At 34.3% G+C, this 17,702-nt stretch overlaps 2 protein-coding genes across 6 annotated transcripts; both read left to right on the top strand.

Annotated features, from left to right (window-relative positions):
- The first annotated feature begins 307 nt into the window (after positions 1 to 307).
- On the top strand, positions 308 to 6,606 carry LOC141835005 (FRIGIDA-like protein 3). 3 transcript variants are annotated; one of them, XM_074722419.1, is made up of 4 exons: positions 308 to 393; positions 2,527 to 3,570; positions 4,107 to 4,276; positions 5,978 to 6,606. In XM_074722419.1, the coding sequence occupies exons 2-4, from the start codon at positions 2,538 to 2,540 to the stop codon at positions 6,416 to 6,418; spliced, it is 1,644 nt and encodes a 547-aa protein (XP_074578520.1). In that variant the 5' UTR covers positions 308 to 393; positions 2,527 to 2,537; the 3' UTR covers positions 6,419 to 6,606. The 3 variants fall into 3 exon arrangements, with proteins under 3 accessions (XP_074578520.1, XP_074578519.1, XP_074578521.1); XM_074722418.1 differs by having other exon boundaries at positions 308 to 409; XM_074722420.1 differs by lacking the exon at positions 308 to 393 and adding an exon at positions 525 to 659.
- Positions 6,607 to 7,405: 799 nt separating this feature from the next.
- On the top strand, positions 7,406 to 15,744 carry LOC141835143 (uncharacterized). Of its 3 annotated transcripts, XR_012602358.1 has the most exons (7): positions 7,406 to 7,725; positions 8,589 to 8,783; positions 9,385 to 9,501; positions 9,612 to 9,761; positions 10,441 to 10,499; positions 15,236 to 15,474; positions 15,644 to 15,744. XR_012602358.1 is itself a non-coding variant. In XM_074722571.1 (6 exons), the coding sequence occupies exons 1-6, from the start codon at positions 7,562 to 7,564 to the stop codon at positions 15,369 to 15,371; spliced, it is 762 nt and encodes a 253-aa protein (XP_074578672.1). In that variant the 5' UTR covers positions 7,406 to 7,561; the 3' UTR covers positions 15,372 to 15,568. The 3 variants fall into 3 exon arrangements, 2 of the variants coding, with proteins under 2 accessions (XP_074578672.1, XP_074578671.1); XM_074722571.1 differs by lacking the exon at positions 15,644 to 15,744 and having other exon boundaries at positions 8,589 to 8,724; positions 15,236 to 15,568; XM_074722570.1 differs by lacking the exon at positions 15,644 to 15,744 and having other exon boundaries at positions 15,236 to 15,568.
- The last annotated feature ends 1,958 nt before the right edge of the window (positions 15,745 to 17,702 follow it).

Raw genomic sequence — 17,702 nt, 5'->3', positions numbered from 1 at the left:
AGCAAGCATCAGTCTCCATAATTTCATAATATGGTATATGAGATCGGAACTTGTATCCCTTTTTGTCGTTTACGACCTAAAGTTTTATTATTTATTTATTTTTGCCTTTGCAAATCAGGCAAAGCATCAGCCAGGAAAGCACGATTTTTTCAGCAAAGCCAGCACAGCACCATCATCCAACTGCTCAGCTCAGAACCGTCGATGAAAATATCGACGGTCCGTAACCGACAGTCTACCCGCGCTTTATTAAAGCCGCCGCTATATAATGAAGAAAGCATCCAAGGAAATGCGCCCTCTTTCACTTTCTTACTGCGTCGGCCAGCTTGATGCGAGGCTTCGGATGGTGCTCCCGCTGGCTGCTGCTCCCCTGATCCCTAACGGCTGCTAAATCCTGTGAACTTTCCTTCAGGTTTTTTCCTCTTGCTTCTTGGTTTTGGGCCTTTTTTGGTTAGGTTGCTGCTTCTTAGTGCCTTTTTTTTTTTTTTTTTGCGATCTGAGGAGAGGGAACATGATTTTCTCCGCTAATCAACTACGTACTTGGGAGTGCTCTGGTTTTCATCACTTCGGGTTCTGGAGTTCAGGTTTCGAGGCTCGAAATTGGCTTTTCAGTTGTTGTATGGTCTCTAGGCTTTGACAAAGAGTTGAGTGAAACCCTAATGGTTAGGCTGATTCCAGCGGTGCTTATGTTTGTGCTTTTCTTGGTTCTTTGCACTTGATCCTTTCATTATATTGTCTTTGTAGTCGATCATTCAGGATTTGAGGCATGGGAAGCCGTGCCCGAGTGATGAAACAGATAACTCATGAAAAATGTAAAGTAGTTTGGAAAAATTGACGACTTTGCTAAGTAGGTGTTGGAATAAAAGTAACCTTAAGCTAACTAGCATTCTCAATTTTTCCTTCCAAGTGTAGGTTATTGCAATTTGAAATACGGTATTCCTCAACTTTCTGAGTGGATGAAGTTTGAACTAGCTTTACTTGTGAATAATTGTTTCTGATCGTTTGTTTGAAGTTAAATCTGAAATTGGTTGCTTCCAGTTTTATGTTTGGTTGAAACATACCTATGATGAGATACAAAAGCAATCTACTTTGCTGTGACTTAAGTGATAGTATTAAGGGATAATAGAATATAGCATCAAAAGTGCTAGGAGGAAGGGATGGCAATAATTAGCTGGTTCTTTTTGTTATTTCTTTTCTGTTCCATTTTGGATGTGGAGTTGTGTCATTTTCTTTTCTGGTCATATTTAAGCTGGCTCACTGAAGGGGTTCTATCCCATTGGATGGGTTAAAAGAAAAAATCATGGATAAGATGGTTCTATTTTAGTCACATGGTCGGGCTTCAAAAGTGTGCTTTAAGTCTTTTTGTCTATTTTCTCAACTATTAGTATCCTTGATGTGTCTTTTTTCCCCCCTTTTAATACCATAAGATATCTGGTATCAACTATCTGACTAGAGGGGGGAGGAGGGAAATGGGAAATGTAAGACAAAGAGGGAGAGATAAATGGAGACAATGTTTGAGTACAGACAGGTTTGGTGGGGTGCAATGATGTGTGAAGGCTCAGTAAGGAGGATCAGAGACGCATGCTCCATTGAGTACAGACAAAGGATTATCGAGGCACACGAGATGCTTTCCATCTAATATAGATAGATTGATTTGGAGAAAAAAAGTGATCAAATTTCTTAGTCTACCTACCATTCTTCCTGCTAAAGAAATGGTTTTGCTTTCCCACTTCTTTTCCCTTCCTAACTTTTTCTCCCTACTCTTTCCCTAGTAGGAAACACAACCTTAATAGCAACTATTTTTTCCAGTTATTCTTCGCATATTTTTGTGTGCGCCCATACTGACAATCTCCAGATGTTTGAGCCTTTTGTTTTCTGTTCATCCATTAAATTTCTGGCAAGTTCTTTTTTGATATCCCAACCTTAACATCCTGGATATTCGTGTGCTTTTGGCTTATCATGTTTTGGTCCTAGACAAGTACATTGACAGAGACACTTTTAACCTCAGTATTCTGTGGATTAATATAATATGAGTTGCTGTCCCTATAGTTGCATATGACTCAAACTCCTTCAATGGTTGGAACTCAGAAAGGAGAAATACAAAAGGCCAGCTCAGGCTAGTTATTGCAAATATGTTGCTTGTTGGTTTTATCATTGTAAACAAACCTAAGAGAAATATGAAATTGGTAGCAACTGGCTGTGGCTTTCCGTTGGTGCAACTGTAACCATGCTTCATATAGTATACCCTTTTTAGTAGATCTTAGAAAGCATCAATTATCTGAATACTCTTTAATCTATATTTAATATCTTACTTTTTGGATGATAGCATGATTTTCATCCAGACAATGATTCTCCCTATGTGTTTGCATAATATAATTCATTAGACAACCCTTTTTATGATTGTTCTATATCATATACATTACTACTGTTATATGTGGTAGTACCCCTGTGCATTATTAGATTTTTAATTCTGGTTGAATTGCTTTTTTATTTTCTGATAAATGTACTTGTATTTTCCTGTTTTGACAGAAATTTCTGCTATGGCTGATACACAATCAGTTGCTACATTAATTGATTCTACTACTTCAAAGCTACAACAATTGCACCAGGCATTTGCTGAACTCGAGAGCCACAGTGCCATATCTTTGAACTTGAAATGGAAAGAGCTCGAAGAACATTTTCATGGCCTTGAGAGGTCTCTAAAGAAAAGGTTTGTTGAGCTGGAAGATCAAGAGAATGAATATGTTACACAGCTCAAAGAGACCCAAGAGATGTTAGAGAAACGGGAGGCTGCAGTTGTAGCTATGGAGCTTGCCTCCCTTGATAAACTGCAGGAAAAAAGAGATTCTACCCTTTCTGCTTTATTTGATAAATACAAAGCTTGTTCCCGAGAACCCATTGCTGTTGGTGAGGGTGTCACCATTGGGATGGCTGACAATGTTTTGATAGTGAACTCTTATGTCACACCTGCCATTTCTAGCACAGATGTGTGCTCCACAGAGAACGGAAATGAATGCGGTGAACATCCCTCAGAGCTGGTCAATCTCTGTAAAGAAATGGATGCAGAAGGCCTCCTTAAGTTTGTTTCAGACAATAGGAAAAACTTGAATTCCATACGTGAAGAAGTTCCATTTGCTCTTAAAAATGCACCCAGTCCATTCATTTTAGTTTTAGATTCCCTGAAGGGCTTCTATGCTGGAGAGATTCTAGGGTCAAAAAAAGATGGGAACCTTTTGGGCCAACGAAGGACTTGTCTCATGTTAATGGAATCACTCAAACAGCTAGCAGATGCTATGCAGGGTTCCCTATCTGATAAACAATTATTGACACCAGACATTAAAGAGAAAGCAAAAGTGATAGCTAAAGAATGGAAGCCAAAATTGGATCACCTGGACATTGAAGCCAGCAGTGGAAATTCATTGGAAGCACATGCATTTCTTCAACTCTTGGCTACTTTTGATATCATCTCAGAATTTGAACAAAATGAAATCTGCAAACTGATTCCAGCTGTTACACGGCGCCGTCAAACTGTTGACTTGTGCCGTTCACTTGGGTTGTCACACAAAATGCCAGGTTGGCCATGTCTTACCCTATTCATACACCTTACAAAGGCATCATGGGAGTCAGGTGTCATGAACTCATGATTTTGGTTATGACATTCTGGTAGTTGTTTAAAATGATATTAGAGAGAACATAGAACCTCAAAATCAAATAGTTAGGACTAACATCTCAGACATCTGTTATGGAAATTTCAAGCAATCTTGTTGATATCCTGTGTGTTCATTATGGTTGAAATTTTTTATTGGTTCAACACCATTCATTTGCGCATCTTGTTTTCAGAATGTTTCTGCTATCATTGCTTGAAGCATCTATTAGCTTCTAATAGATGTAGTCTGTTCTAAACAAGTTGGGTACTAATACTTCTAGTTAAATTTGCAGCTTGCTTTCGGTGGTTAGATCATATAGTGTGGTTGATAGGCAACTAAACATACTTGTTCCAAGTAGATTTGCACATTCAGGGTCACATTCGTGATTAACCTTAGCTATCTATGGTCTTTTGACATCCTTTTCCATGGTCCTTTGCATTTTCATATCCGTTTTTTTCTTAGGTTTGATTGAAGTTCTTCAGAACACTGGGAGGCAAATTGAGGCTGTTAATCTTGCAATTGCATTTGAGCTTACAGAGCAATTCGCTCCAGTGCCATTGCTTAAAGGGTATCTTAAGGAGGCAAGAAAGATATCTCAGGTCAAAGCTGGAAGCATGTCACCTGGTGCACAGGTCTTACATTACTAGCTTGTTATAAGACTTTTTTTCATTTTGATATTATCGCAGGGTATAATTGTCTAAATCCCTTTTGCCTCTGCCTTCATCCAGAATAGGGGCTACCCTCTAACATTCGTTGTTAACCTTTTAAGATAAGAATTTATATTTAATGATCATGTTGCTTATTTAGCATTGCTATGTCCGGATGCTTTCTTTAGTGGATGAATTCATGTGAGACTGACAATCTGTTAATGTAGACTGGAGTGTTTCCTTAAAAATTGTTGGTTTGGAACTTGATTGCGAAACTCTAGTATGTTTTCTTGCAAGAATTGCCCATGCTGGATTGTGGGCGTGGTAAACTGCTTGAACCTAGACTTGGATAGTTACCTGCTGATGTTAAACAATGCTTCAGTTGCTTGTTGCATGCATGATATACCCTTGATAATCCTTTTTATAATGCTTTAGGAACATTCTTATGAATATAAAATTGGAGCTGACACAAAAACAATTTAATATTGGAATGAAGTTCAGCAATTCAAGAATAAATAAATAAATAATAAAAATTTATAAAAGGTCATGCATGACATGGTACTGCATATTAACAATTTTTATGATTGCTACATCATTTTAGGTAGTTGTAGCACAAATATTGTTTCACTTCTTCCCTATTTTTTAGGAAATATTGGTTAAAGCAAGTCAACTGATTTAGTTGTGGATTTTTTTGCCATGTAGTTATCTTTGCACTCTTGGTTGAATTATTGTTCAATTAAGATTCTTTAAAATAGTTTACTTGTAATCACTGATAGTCGATGCTCGATGATATGAGTTCACACTGTTATCATGTCGTATAGTCATGTAATATGCTTAACAATTTATACTTTACATATGAAAACTTCAGCATGAAAAAGTTTATCAATTTTGGAACTCAACGATGTAGCCTGCATGGTTTAGTGCATGTAGAATCTTTCTTTCCTTTAGTTAGACATGTTTGAAGTGTGTTTCGGAAATCTCACTTGAGGTAACTAGAAGAAATATTCCCCAAGTGGTGGAGTTCTGTTAGTATCATGCTGTGGATATTCTAACTCATGTTTGGACCTATAAAGGCTTAGGAAGGTTAGGAAGGATATAAAAACACTTTTATAAGTTTAACTAAATTTCAATGCAATTGACAAACATGACCTTTATCCTTTATCTCCAATTTGATGCATCAACATCAACATGTTGGATTTGTTCTTCCACAAACCTCGAGATGTCATCTTCCCTTCAAAAAATATCTTCAAATTTTTAACTTGATTTTGGCATATAGTGCTTAATGAATCTTTGTGCACTAAACTCAATACCACATCAGTAAACAACAAATTCTTTATCTTTAAATTTCAAATGATAAACTGTATGAAACTATTGATCCAACAGTCAAGCAGAAGGTAGTATCTGTGCTTATATTGATGTGTTTCTGAGGTAAGACTAAGGTTGTCATGGTTTAAAGCATAGATATTACCTGAAACCAACTTGAAAATTTGTCAGCTTTCTTTTCTAATTTTCTGAAATTATCTATGATTTCTTACCCGTAGTTGTGATATTATATCTTCTTGGGCATTTTGTTTTGATAACCTCCCATTGTAGTTTTGCTATTTTCTTTTCTCTTATTATATTAGCTTTTATCTGATGAGTTTTGCATCATAAACATAAACTTCACCTTTTATTGATCTATTTCAGAATGAAATAAATGAACGTGAATTATCCGCTCTTAGAGCTGTCATCAAGTGCATTGAGGAACATAAGCTGGAGGAGCAATACCCTATTGATCCACTTCAGAAGCGGATTATACAACTGGAGAAAGCAAAGGCTGACAAGAGGAGAGCTGCTGAAGCTGCAAAGCCACAGTCCAAGAGACCTCGTGCAGGTGGCAGTATTTACAATCCTCGTGTTACCAGCATGCCCGACAAAAGCTTCTACCGAGCACCCTCTGATAGGTTTGTGCAGCCATATGATAGCCCTGAGAGGTTCCCATACCCTTACGATCGGCAGTATATCTATGCCACTGAAAATCATCACCCTACTATGCTGGGATCTGCTCCATACACCATCTCCCCTACACATTCCCCTTACTATGGAAATGCTTACCAGGTTCAGTACCAGACTGCCTATTTACACTAATGAAGAAAGCTACAGTGATCATGATCTCTCTAACTACTAGCTTTCTAACCCACTGGGTACCATATGTTAATCAACTAAATCCGCATAGCCCAGATATGTTAACTAAATCTGCATAGCCAGAATATTTATCTTATCTGTATTAATGTATTTGCGTGTTTATTATGGTTGAAGCAGGTGTTTTCTTCTAAGATTCAGCTTGATCTTCTTGAGGATGTATTTATCTGATACTGACACCAACATCAAATGATAACTTGCAAAAAATAAAAATGCTCTTTGAACATCATGAGGTGTTTTATATTGTGATCCTCATGATTGTTTGCTTCCTTGCCACAGCCAATGGCCCATTGATCGTTTAGAAATAATCTACTACTAACGTTACACTAAATTATTAGGGAATTTCTGACTTTGTTTCTTGCTGCCTTGTGATACAGTTTGAACCCATAGTTGGTGATTATATCAACCCAGTCTTTGTAATTCAAACAGCATTTTAGGGTTCATTCTTCTCTTCGATTAACATTCATTATAGAACACTGTAATTAATTTTCTGATTTATTTTGATAGTCAATAAAAATTTTCGTAAGACTTAATCGATAAATGGTATCAGAGATAGTCACATCAAGACTAATTGATAGTTATCATTTTTAACATTGCAGGAACCAAAAGAAAAAGCCTTTCGGAAGCTACAAGTAAAGATATTATTGGACATCAGGTACAGATCGAGACGGTTTCATTCTCGAACCCCTTTTCGAAATAATAGAGGGAAATTCCATAGCGCTTACTTCAGCAATGACACCTGGAACAAAGTTTTATTTGCCACTTTATTATTATCTCGTACGTCAGTGGCTTCCATCGAACGTGCCGAAACCCAAAAGCTTAAAAATATCTCTTCTCACTTTGACGGCGCTTTTAGATTCGTGCACTTTGTAATTAAGCTCGAAAAGGACCGTACCATTAAACGTCTCCTTAAACCGCACCTCTCTCCTCTTCTTCCCTTTGGCGTTCTGCGGCTCTCAACTGCAGCGGAGGAAGAAGAGATCCAGATAGGATAGAGGCCATCTTTGGATTGAGGATTCTTTACAGGAAGAGGAGGAGCAATGGCTTCCTGTTCCCCGCCGTTGGGGTTCATCTTCAAGGCTCCCGGCCATGGTATTTTTCTGCCTACGGCGTCGCTCGACTCCGGCCTCTGCGTCTCTTCTCGAATCCCTATGTTTTCCTGCATTTCTATCCGTCATCCGTTTGATTCTGCATGGATTGGAATCCGGAGGTCGCATCTTCCATACCGAGCTCTCTGTTTTAGACGAAATATGGTATGATATCTTAGCTCGTCAGTCGGAAACTTGATTTGACTGCGAGATTAGATTTTTTTTTTCTTTTTGCACGATGTGTGCCCTCTCGTTACTGACGGAATAATATTGCTTTCAATTTCAAGATATTATTGATGATCATACATTTATATATTTTAGTGGTAATAACATAATGATGCTAAGGATAGCATTAATTAATGGAAAATATCCAAGGTAGATCAGGAAATATTCAGAGAGGAATTCGGAAGGAATCAGATAGAATCGAATAGAAATCCTCCTAGTTAGGCATTATGGTTCTTGGATTCTTTATCTACCCTCCCTACCCATCTACCTGTACTCATGGTGGACAATGACACTCTATTGACAACGTATAAAAACTTCTAGAAAATAAAGCATTAAATACCTACATCCACACTAGTGTTAAATATTCATAGCCTTTCAGAGTAATTAAGATTGGGCTTTGTCAATCGTCAAATAAAATTATAAATGGATGAAAAAGTTAATCTATCCGACAATGATTTGGGCTAAACCTCCTTTTCCATTAGAGTATGCTAACTGGTGGAGACACATAATGGAGAAGGTTGCATGGTAGGTCATTTGGGTAGTGTGATGCCTTTTGAATACCTTTATTTATTATCCTCTGTCGAATAATAATTTTGAGTTCTAAAGGAAAAGGGCTAGTAGCTAGTAGTATCATTAACTCTTTATTCCCTAATGCTTTGCTTCTTTGCTTTACTTATTACATTTACACTTCTTAATCTAATAATAGGCTTTCTAATTTTTTATATGCTCAATTGAGTAATTAATTGTTCACTAATCATTCACTTTCATTGGGTTTTTTTTCTCATCTCAATTTGATGGTATAGGGAGGTTTTGTTTATAAAAAAGGAGATGGTGACAGTGGTAATTGGAGTAATGAACAGAGTGATGGATCATTTCCGTCTGCCTCATCAGAAGAAAGTGATCTCCAACTTCCAACTCAAGCCCAATCTCTTGTTGAAGGTTCAGCCACAGCTGTTGTATCAGAGTACAAGTCAATTCCAGACATTGATTATCTAATGGTTTTGCCTTCAACAAATTGAGACTCCTTTTCTTTGGAACAACTATATATTTCTACGAATTATCTTTGTTTTTTTATATGTTTTAATTATTTACTTCCATGAATTCCTTGTTGAATGGACATCTCTACCTTGAGCTACAACTGATTATCTAAACTTTACCCTTAAAAGTGGAAAGTATAACAGGCTTTAGTATTCTAAATTATGCCATTGTTGAGATTGGTTGGTTCATTCATATAGTAACAAAGGTGTTAAATAGGAGGAAGAATAACTGTTGAAAGGCGATTATTAGATTCTATTGTTAGATGAATTGAATCTTTCAGAGTTAAGGCAAGTAGTAGAGGGGGGAAAAAACTCTAGTTAGTGACATGAAAAGCGATTTAATTGATTTCAGTATTACTAGTGATATAGCATAGTTTAATGGTTAAAATTTATGGAGTTAATTCCCAATAATTAGGGCTTACATGGCTTGGCTTACAGGTCCAAAAGACTTGTATCTATTTTAAACTGATGTTTTCACGTGCATACTTGCTGTCCTATTATGGAGTTGAAGGAAAATAGCAATGTTTTTGTCATGTATCCAACGTTTATATATCTTTTCCAGGAACTTTTGACCATCCAACAGCAAGGACCTAGATCAATTGGGTTCTTTGGGACACGGAACATGGGATTCATGCATCAACAACTTATTGAGATTCTCAGCTATGCCATGGTTATTACTGTAAGGTTTCCACATGACTGCAGACTGCTTTTCATGTATTATGGGATATTCTCCAAATTAATCACCCAATTGCAGCTCTTAATTCCTAATACACTATAATTCCACTGCAGAAGAACCATATTTTTACTTCAGGAGCCTCTGGGACTAATGCAGCAGTTATTAGAGGCGCTTTAAGAGCAGAGAAGCCAGAGTTGCTCACTGTGATCTTACCCCAGAGCCTAAAAATGCAACCACCTGAGAGTCAGGACTTATTATCTAAGGCAAGTAGTAACCTTTGTTTGCTTGTTTCCCCTCACATGCTTTTATGCAATATGTTTGTAAGTCTTGTAATGATAACTGGCTGCTTTTATAACTTACAGGACTCAGATCAAAGTAAGGCAACTACAATTTGAGTATTTTTGCAAGTCTTGCAAATTAAATGATGTTTTATAACACCTTTTCTGCATTATTTTTTTTAAAATCTTTATTGCATCATTGTTAATATTATTGCTTCATTCTCTAACTTCCTCTCAAAATAAAATTCATTCACCAATTGTATAATTTTTTAGAATGTTACTACTGTAAGCACTTTGATGGAGAGTTTTCCTTCTTAAGATTTTAGGCTTTTGGCTCACCTTGCTCTGATTTCTTCCAAACTCATTTATAGCTTGAAAAAAATATGGAATTGAGATTAAAGCATAGGATGTAGTAAGGCAAATGGACAAATATAAGTAAAACTATGAGAAATAGCAACCTTATCTGCCCATGTCAAAAAAAAAAAAGCATTTTCTTAGACATCAGATGGGATGATTTGGGCTTAATTTGCTGGAAATATTTTCACTACTCTTATTGTTTCAAACAAAAATTTAATGCTTATTAGATTTTTACATAGCTTCTGATGAGACTTGTTTGATTCAATCTTGATTTAATGATCTTCTTTATCTATTAAATACTTTTCAGGTTAAAAATCTGATTGAGATGCCTAAAAATGATCATTTGCCATTAATTGAAGCTAGCAGGTCCGTTGTGCCACTATGTTTCCTTTCTTAGACAACTATTAGCATTCCAAATTGTAGAATACTAACTTAAGCTGATGACTCAGCCATTCTTACTTAAATGATTAGGATCATCTATTTGTCTTATAGAGAGCTTGTAAACACTTGCACACACAGGCTTGGTTCTCTCAAAGGAAAGCAAATGTTTAAGGAATTATACAATTCTGTTTCTCACTTGGGAACTTTCTAGGTCAGACTTGGTAAATTAGAATCCACAAAGACTACTTTCAAGTGGCATTTTAAATGCAAAACTAGAGGACTTAAAAAAGAAGAAAAACAAATCTTGTTGCCATGAATTGAATTTGACATTATAAATTATCATTGTTTTTTAATCCATCCCCTTTAGATTGTGAACTAAAATGGCAATTTAGGAATAGGAATGGGTACTAGAAATATTCCCAAATGCAAAGGGAGCTTCACACTTTTTTGTTAGGTTCAGGAAATTGTCGTACCCATTCTACATTACAATTTGATAGCTACGCTATTAGTTATTGTTTTTTCTATTTCGTTGAACTGTTGAACCAGTCAAACTTCAAAGGCACTGTGATTGATCCAGGAGAAATACAACAAGTTCATACATTCTATTTGGAAAAATATATGAATAATGCACATTCCAGTATATTCTTATATATTAGTGACAGTGATAATTTAGATATTTATTGAATGCCTCTGTATGTCCAAATCTCCTCTATCAATTTTTTTTTTATTTGGCATTCAACCCTACCAAAGTCGGTCCCAAGTCCAGTTGAAAAAGATTAAGGGTTGCGCGCTAGGTTGCCAACCAACGTGGACTTACAGGCAAATATTTAATAAATGGATCCATCAAACTATTGTGTTAATGCTAGAATGTTCCTCATAAGAAACGCGATGCAGGGTCCGACTGTAACGTCTTGGCAAGGACCGCTACATCTCTATGAGAACTCGAGTATAGTGTTAAATATGCAAGAGTTCTTACACCATAAGTTGGATAAGAACAAATATTATAATAAATCTAATTGTCTAAGATTTGAAACATGGAATCTAGGAACACTCACGGGTAAAACAATGAAAGTAGCAGATACGATGATTAAGAGAAAAATTAATATTTTGTGTGTACAAGAGACAAAATGTATAGGAGAGAAGGCAATGATGATAGATAATTTGGATTAAGTTATGGTATACAAGGAGTCAAATAATCAAGTAGGTATTATTGTCGATAATTCGCTAAAAAATGTAGTAGAAGTAGTTAGAAAGATGATAGGATTGTAGCTCTTAAGATAGTGATGGCGAAAGAAACTATTAATGTAATTAGCATATATGGACCTCAAGTAGAGTTAGATGAACACACCAAATCTATATTTTGAGACAACCTGGATGAGGTATTATAAAATATTCCACCAACTGAAATAATTTTAATAGGAGGTGATTTAAATGGGCATGTAGGAGTGAAAAATAAGAAATATGATAGGGAGCATAAGGGTTATGAGTTTCGAATAAGAAATAAAAAAGAAAAAACTATATTATATTTTGCGATGATATATGACCTTATATTAACTAATACATTTTTTAAGAAAAGAAAAAAATATTTAGTCACATTTAAAAGTGAGAATAATAAATCGCAAATTGACTTTCTTATAGTTAGGAAGAAGGATAGAAAGATTTGTGAAGATTGCAAGGTCATTCCTGGAGAAAACTTAACTACCCAACATAGGTTAGTAGTGTTGGATATACGCATTAAGTATAGTATCAATAGAAGGAAAATATACACGACTTCTAAAATTAGGTGGTGAAAGTTAAAAGATGGAAAACAAAATATATTTGAGAGGATAAGAATATAAGTATTAGGAGAAATCTATGACAATTCGAATACAATATGGTATAAGATGGTATCAAAGTCGAAAATAATATCCAAGAGTGTACTCGGTGAGTTAAAGGGACATGCATCACTAAGTAAAGAATCTTGGTGGTAGAATAAGAAAGTACAAGAAAAAGTGAAAGAAAAATGAAGAATCTATAAGATATTATATACTTGTAAGAACAAGGAAAACTTAAAAAATATATACCATAGTCAAGAAAGAGGCCAAGAAAGCAGTAAATGAAATTAAGAATGAAACTTTTAAACATTTATATCAAAAATTGGATACAAGAATGGGAAAGAGACATTTACAAAATAGCTAAAATGAAAGAGAGGAAGACAAGAGATCATATTCAAATAAGATGTATTAAAAATGAATGCAATAGGGTACTAGTAAATGATAAGGAAATAAAAGAGCGATGGAAAAGGTATTTTCATTAACTTTCTAATGAAGGTTTAGATACCAACTTAACTTAGGTAATTTTAGTAGGTCAAATAAGTATATAAATTTAAATTTTTATCATAGAATTTAAACTTCAAAAGCAGAATAAACTTTAAATGAGATGCCAAATGGAAAAACAGTTGGACCGGATGATGTTCCAATAGAGGTATGGAATTGCCTAGAGAAAAAGGTATTGAATGATTTACAAAGTTATTCAACTTGATATTAAAAATAAAAAATTATACGATCAGTGGAGGATAAATTCCTTTATAAAGAATAAAGGAGATATACAAAATTATGTAAACTATAGGGGTATTAAATTAATGAGTCATACCATGAAATTTTAAAAAAGAATAATAGAAAAAAGACTAAGAAAAAAGATCATGGTGATCGAAAATCAATTTGGATTTATATCTAGAAGGTCGATAATAGAAGCTATACATCTTAGACAACTAATTGAAAAGTATTAGGAGCAGAAACAAGACTTACATATGGTATTCATCAACCTAAAAAAAATTTATGATAGAGTCCCATGGAAAATTATATGAAGAATTCTAGAAAAGAGAGGTGTTAGCATAACGTATATTGAACTAATTAAAGATATGAATGAGAATGTAATAACAAGAGTAAATTTCAAGTGAATTAACCAAAGCGTTCCCTATAAAGATAGGGTTACATCAAGATTAACTCTAAGTCCTTATCTTTTTACACTAATCATGAACGAACTCACTGGACACATTCAAGTTATAGTACCATAATGCATATTATTTGCAGATGATATTATTTTAGTGGATGAGACGCGTGAAGGAGTAAATGCTAAACTCGAATCTTGATGGAAAATGCTAGAAGTGAAAAGTTTTATGCTTAGTAAAGACAGAATATATGGAATTTAGGTTTAGTAATATTAAATGTAATAAGACAATTGTTAAGATAGGAGATGATGAGTTTTCTGTAACTGAGAGTTGTAAATATTAGGTTCATTTCTACAAAAGGATGGAGGAATTGAGAGAGATGTCTTACAGAGAATACAAACGAGATGGTTGAAATGGATGAGAACGTCGGATATTTTTTGTGATCATAAAATACCTCTAAGACTTAAAAGAAAGTTTTATAAAATGGCAGTTAGATCGACTATATTATATGGAGCTGAATGTTGGGCTATGACTCGAGCACATGAACAAAAGATGAAAGTTGTAGAGATAAGAATGTTAAAGTGGATGTGCGAGCATACAAGGATAGACAAGATAAGAAATGAAAAATATTAGAGAGAAAGTCGGGATTGCACTTGTTGAGGAAAAACTCAAAGAGACTCATTTAAGATGATACATGTAAGTAGACGACCATGCTTTAGTTAGGTGATGTAAAATTATGGCATATGTGTACATCAAACGAGGAAGAGAAAGATCAAAAAAGACTTGATTAGCAATAAATAAAATAAAATAAAATTTATTTAAATATAAATGATGATATAATAAGGGATAGAGTCCAATGATGTAGAAGAATCCATATAGCCGACCACCTAAATGGATAAGACTTGGTTGTTGTTGTTGGCATTCAACTGGACATTTGCTTACTTGTAGCTTAATTCTTCTACTCTTCTTATATCAGGACTTGGTCCAAATTTCTCAAACCTACCATTATTATTTTCAATATCTGATACAAATTTTACATGATAAATATATGCATTCATATCTATAATTATGTGCTTGAGTACATATGTACACATTTATCCTTGTCACTTTTTTCCCCAATTTTATCGATTTACCATTATTCCAAAATGAGTCCAAATCATAAATTGATAAACCAAATATTTCAGTTTTGTTTGGCTTAGTTTTATTTGGTTCAATTTATTTATTTATTCCCAGTTTTGGATACCCACCCCTAATTTTGTCAATATCTAATTACTCAAAAAAATTTCCTCTGTTTTATTGAATCCATATATAAATCAAACATTTTCATATTGTTAAAGTAACTTATTATATTAACTTTTGTTTCTTTAGTTCAAAACAAAAGGATTCTGTATAGGATTATCATTAATTCAGTTATAAAAATAATATGTACATCAAGGCAGTAAAAAATTGCATAATTGTATAGTCCAACTAAATTCAATTTTGAAATCTATTGTTAATTATAATTATGTAACGCATGTGCATGGAAAGATATTTTTCTACCATTTCTGATTAACACTCATTATATAAGTAGAAAAATAAGTACTGAATTTTAGATATAGTTTCTTAAGAACTACACCAACCATTTTTATTCTTTCTTTCATAAGTAGAATAGTTGCTGCTTTTGGCACTCTCTAATACGGTTCATAGGTTCGAGTAGTGAAACTGAAAGGGTAATAGAACTACACTGCAGATACGGCTTCTTCTCTGATAGCATTTCTAAACTTCCTTACAAATTTGTTCACTCCAACAACAGGCTGTGCAATATGGATATTTTGTCGAAGGTACAACAAGTCATATGCTTTGCTTTCCATGACAGCAGATTACTCCTGGAGACTTGCCAAGAAGCCAGGAAACTTCGAAAACTAGTGACTCTATTTTATCTGGATTGATCTCCATTCTTGGTTACAAGTGATTTCATGTATATATTTTCTATAAGCTGGGAGATAAGGTTCATTCGATTCTTCCCTTTTGCCTTCTTACCTTCGTGGATAGGTAATTGGTTTTTCTTTCTGTTTTTATATTTTTGGATAAACAGAATCATTATCATTTTCTTCGTTCAGTAGAATAAATGATTTGTTAATTATTATTCCTTTGCCCAAATCTTAGAATCTAAATATAGCCAGTATGTGCTTTTCAAGTGATAAAATGTTTCTTTCAGCAGGCCCCCTTTTGTGAGACATTTGTAGGAATATTCAAGATTTTATAGTAATAACAAGATGATTGCAGTTCGCTTTTTTTTTCTTCTGTGGCTTGGTGTGTGCCTCAATCATGACAATCAGTGGGTAATTTTCGATTCATTGAATCGATATAAACTGTGGTTTGATCTGACATATATTTTTATTCATTTGAAAGAAAGAGGAGCTCGTCTTCTTCAAAGCTTCAACAGGCCAATTAAAGAGGAATTTCTTTTGGCGTTCACAAGGTAAATTCAAATTTAATTCATTCAAATAATTAAAAACTGTGATGAGTTTGTTGAATGTTGAAATGCCAAACCTTTTTCCCGTGTTTGTCATACTACACAACTCACGAGAGAAAGCCAAAGCATCATTCAACCTTCTTTTCATTTCCCAACCTTTTATATATATTGCGTTTGGAAAGGGATGATATTATTTTTAGTTTTCTACCTAATTTATTTCGGTTCATTTATTCGATTTGATCCGTTTCTTATCAATTTTGTCTTTAATCATCACACTTCACTACTTTTATAAAAAGGACACATATTATCATCATTATATATTAAATGCATTATTATTATTATTATTAATTTATTTAATGGAAAACATATACTTATTATTTTGTTAATATAACCATGATCAAATAGTTATAAGAGATCAAAACTCTTAAAAGCAGTTTGATAAATTTTAAAGTCGAGAGAGACATTTCGATCGAAAGACGTGTTTTTTAGAGCAAAAAAATTTCCTTTCATAAAGGCTGCTATTTCCTGCTCGCGTTGCCCCCACATCGCCTTCAATTCAAACTTTGAAAGCAATTGCATTTCCCTACTCTCCATGGTGGACCAGCACAGGACGATACCTTGCAGTAATTAAGCTGCCACCGATTTGACAACTTTGAAAACCGTGCCATCCTTTTCATATCTTTTTATATATTAAAATTTTTTAATTATTATTTTTAAATATATTTACTTGTGGAATATGGCAGAGCTAAACACATATCTAATTGTAATTCTCCTCAAATGATTAGCGATAACTGCTAACTGCTTTGACCATTGACCATGAATTGCAGTGTCATTTCTTCTTTTTCCCATGACTTGCCGTTTCAGTGTTTTAAGAAATTCCTGGCATCACATTTTGTGTGAAAGGAGTAAACTGAAACAGCAGGGACTGCTCTGGTGATTTTGAAATTTCATGGACGTTTTGGAAAAAAGTTTCAAAAGTTATTAGCATCAAACATAATAATATTCATATTGTTGTATAAGCACCAATAACAATAAATAATTATAGTTAAAATTATTTTAATATTAATTAAAAGTATTTAATTTATTTAAAAATTGTTATATTTAATTAAATTTATTAAAATATTACTCATTAAAATTGTTGTTCAAAAATAAAATGGGCCCATTTGATATTTTTTTAAATAGGATGTTCTTTTCACAATAACAAAAATAAAGGGGCCGCATTTAGTTTTTGCCAAAAAAAACTTTGGACCTTAAAATGAAAAAAAAAACTCATTTTAAAAAAGTGGTCTTTTTGTGAATGGAAATAAAAGCAATGATGTACACCGATTTTAAGTACATTAAATTTACACAACACCGGGCCCCCAACCAGAACATGGGTAAGGTTGTGCGTTCGTTTTCCGAGTGACTTGTTTTTCTATTAACTGATTGGACTGGTCAAGTCAAATCCAGGAAATGGGTGTTTTGGCCTGCAAGAGAGGCCAAGGTTTCTTATCCTCACCCGAGTGCATATACCCACCACCCGGTCTACTTACTTCATCAGAAAAAAAAAACCGAGAGCCAAACCGATCCAGAATCACCAAACCCGATCAAAACATCTTTATTTATTTTAAAAATAAAAAATAAAAAAGGAATTTACAGTGACAAACTCATTGGATTTGTTAAGAATTCATGTGATGTAGATCTAAAATAATATTCTACATAAATCGATTGGTTCGATTGGACCGGCCAAAGCGGTTCAACTCCGGTTCGGTCGGATTGGAAATTTTCAGGGTGGGAGTACTTTGAGTTCGGTGCTTTGCCTACG

This window comes from Curcuma longa, chromosome 9, assembly GCF_044706935.1.
Source record: "Curcuma longa cultivar G26 ecotype Majalengka, Jawa Barat chromosome 9, ITB_CL_G26_1.1, whole genome shotgun sequence".
Classification (NCBI taxonomy): domain Eukaryota; kingdom Viridiplantae; phylum Streptophyta; class Magnoliopsida; order Zingiberales; family Zingiberaceae; genus Curcuma; species Curcuma longa.
Note: the sequence above shows the minus strand (reverse complement) of the source record. Positions and strands in the feature narration are given on the sequence as shown.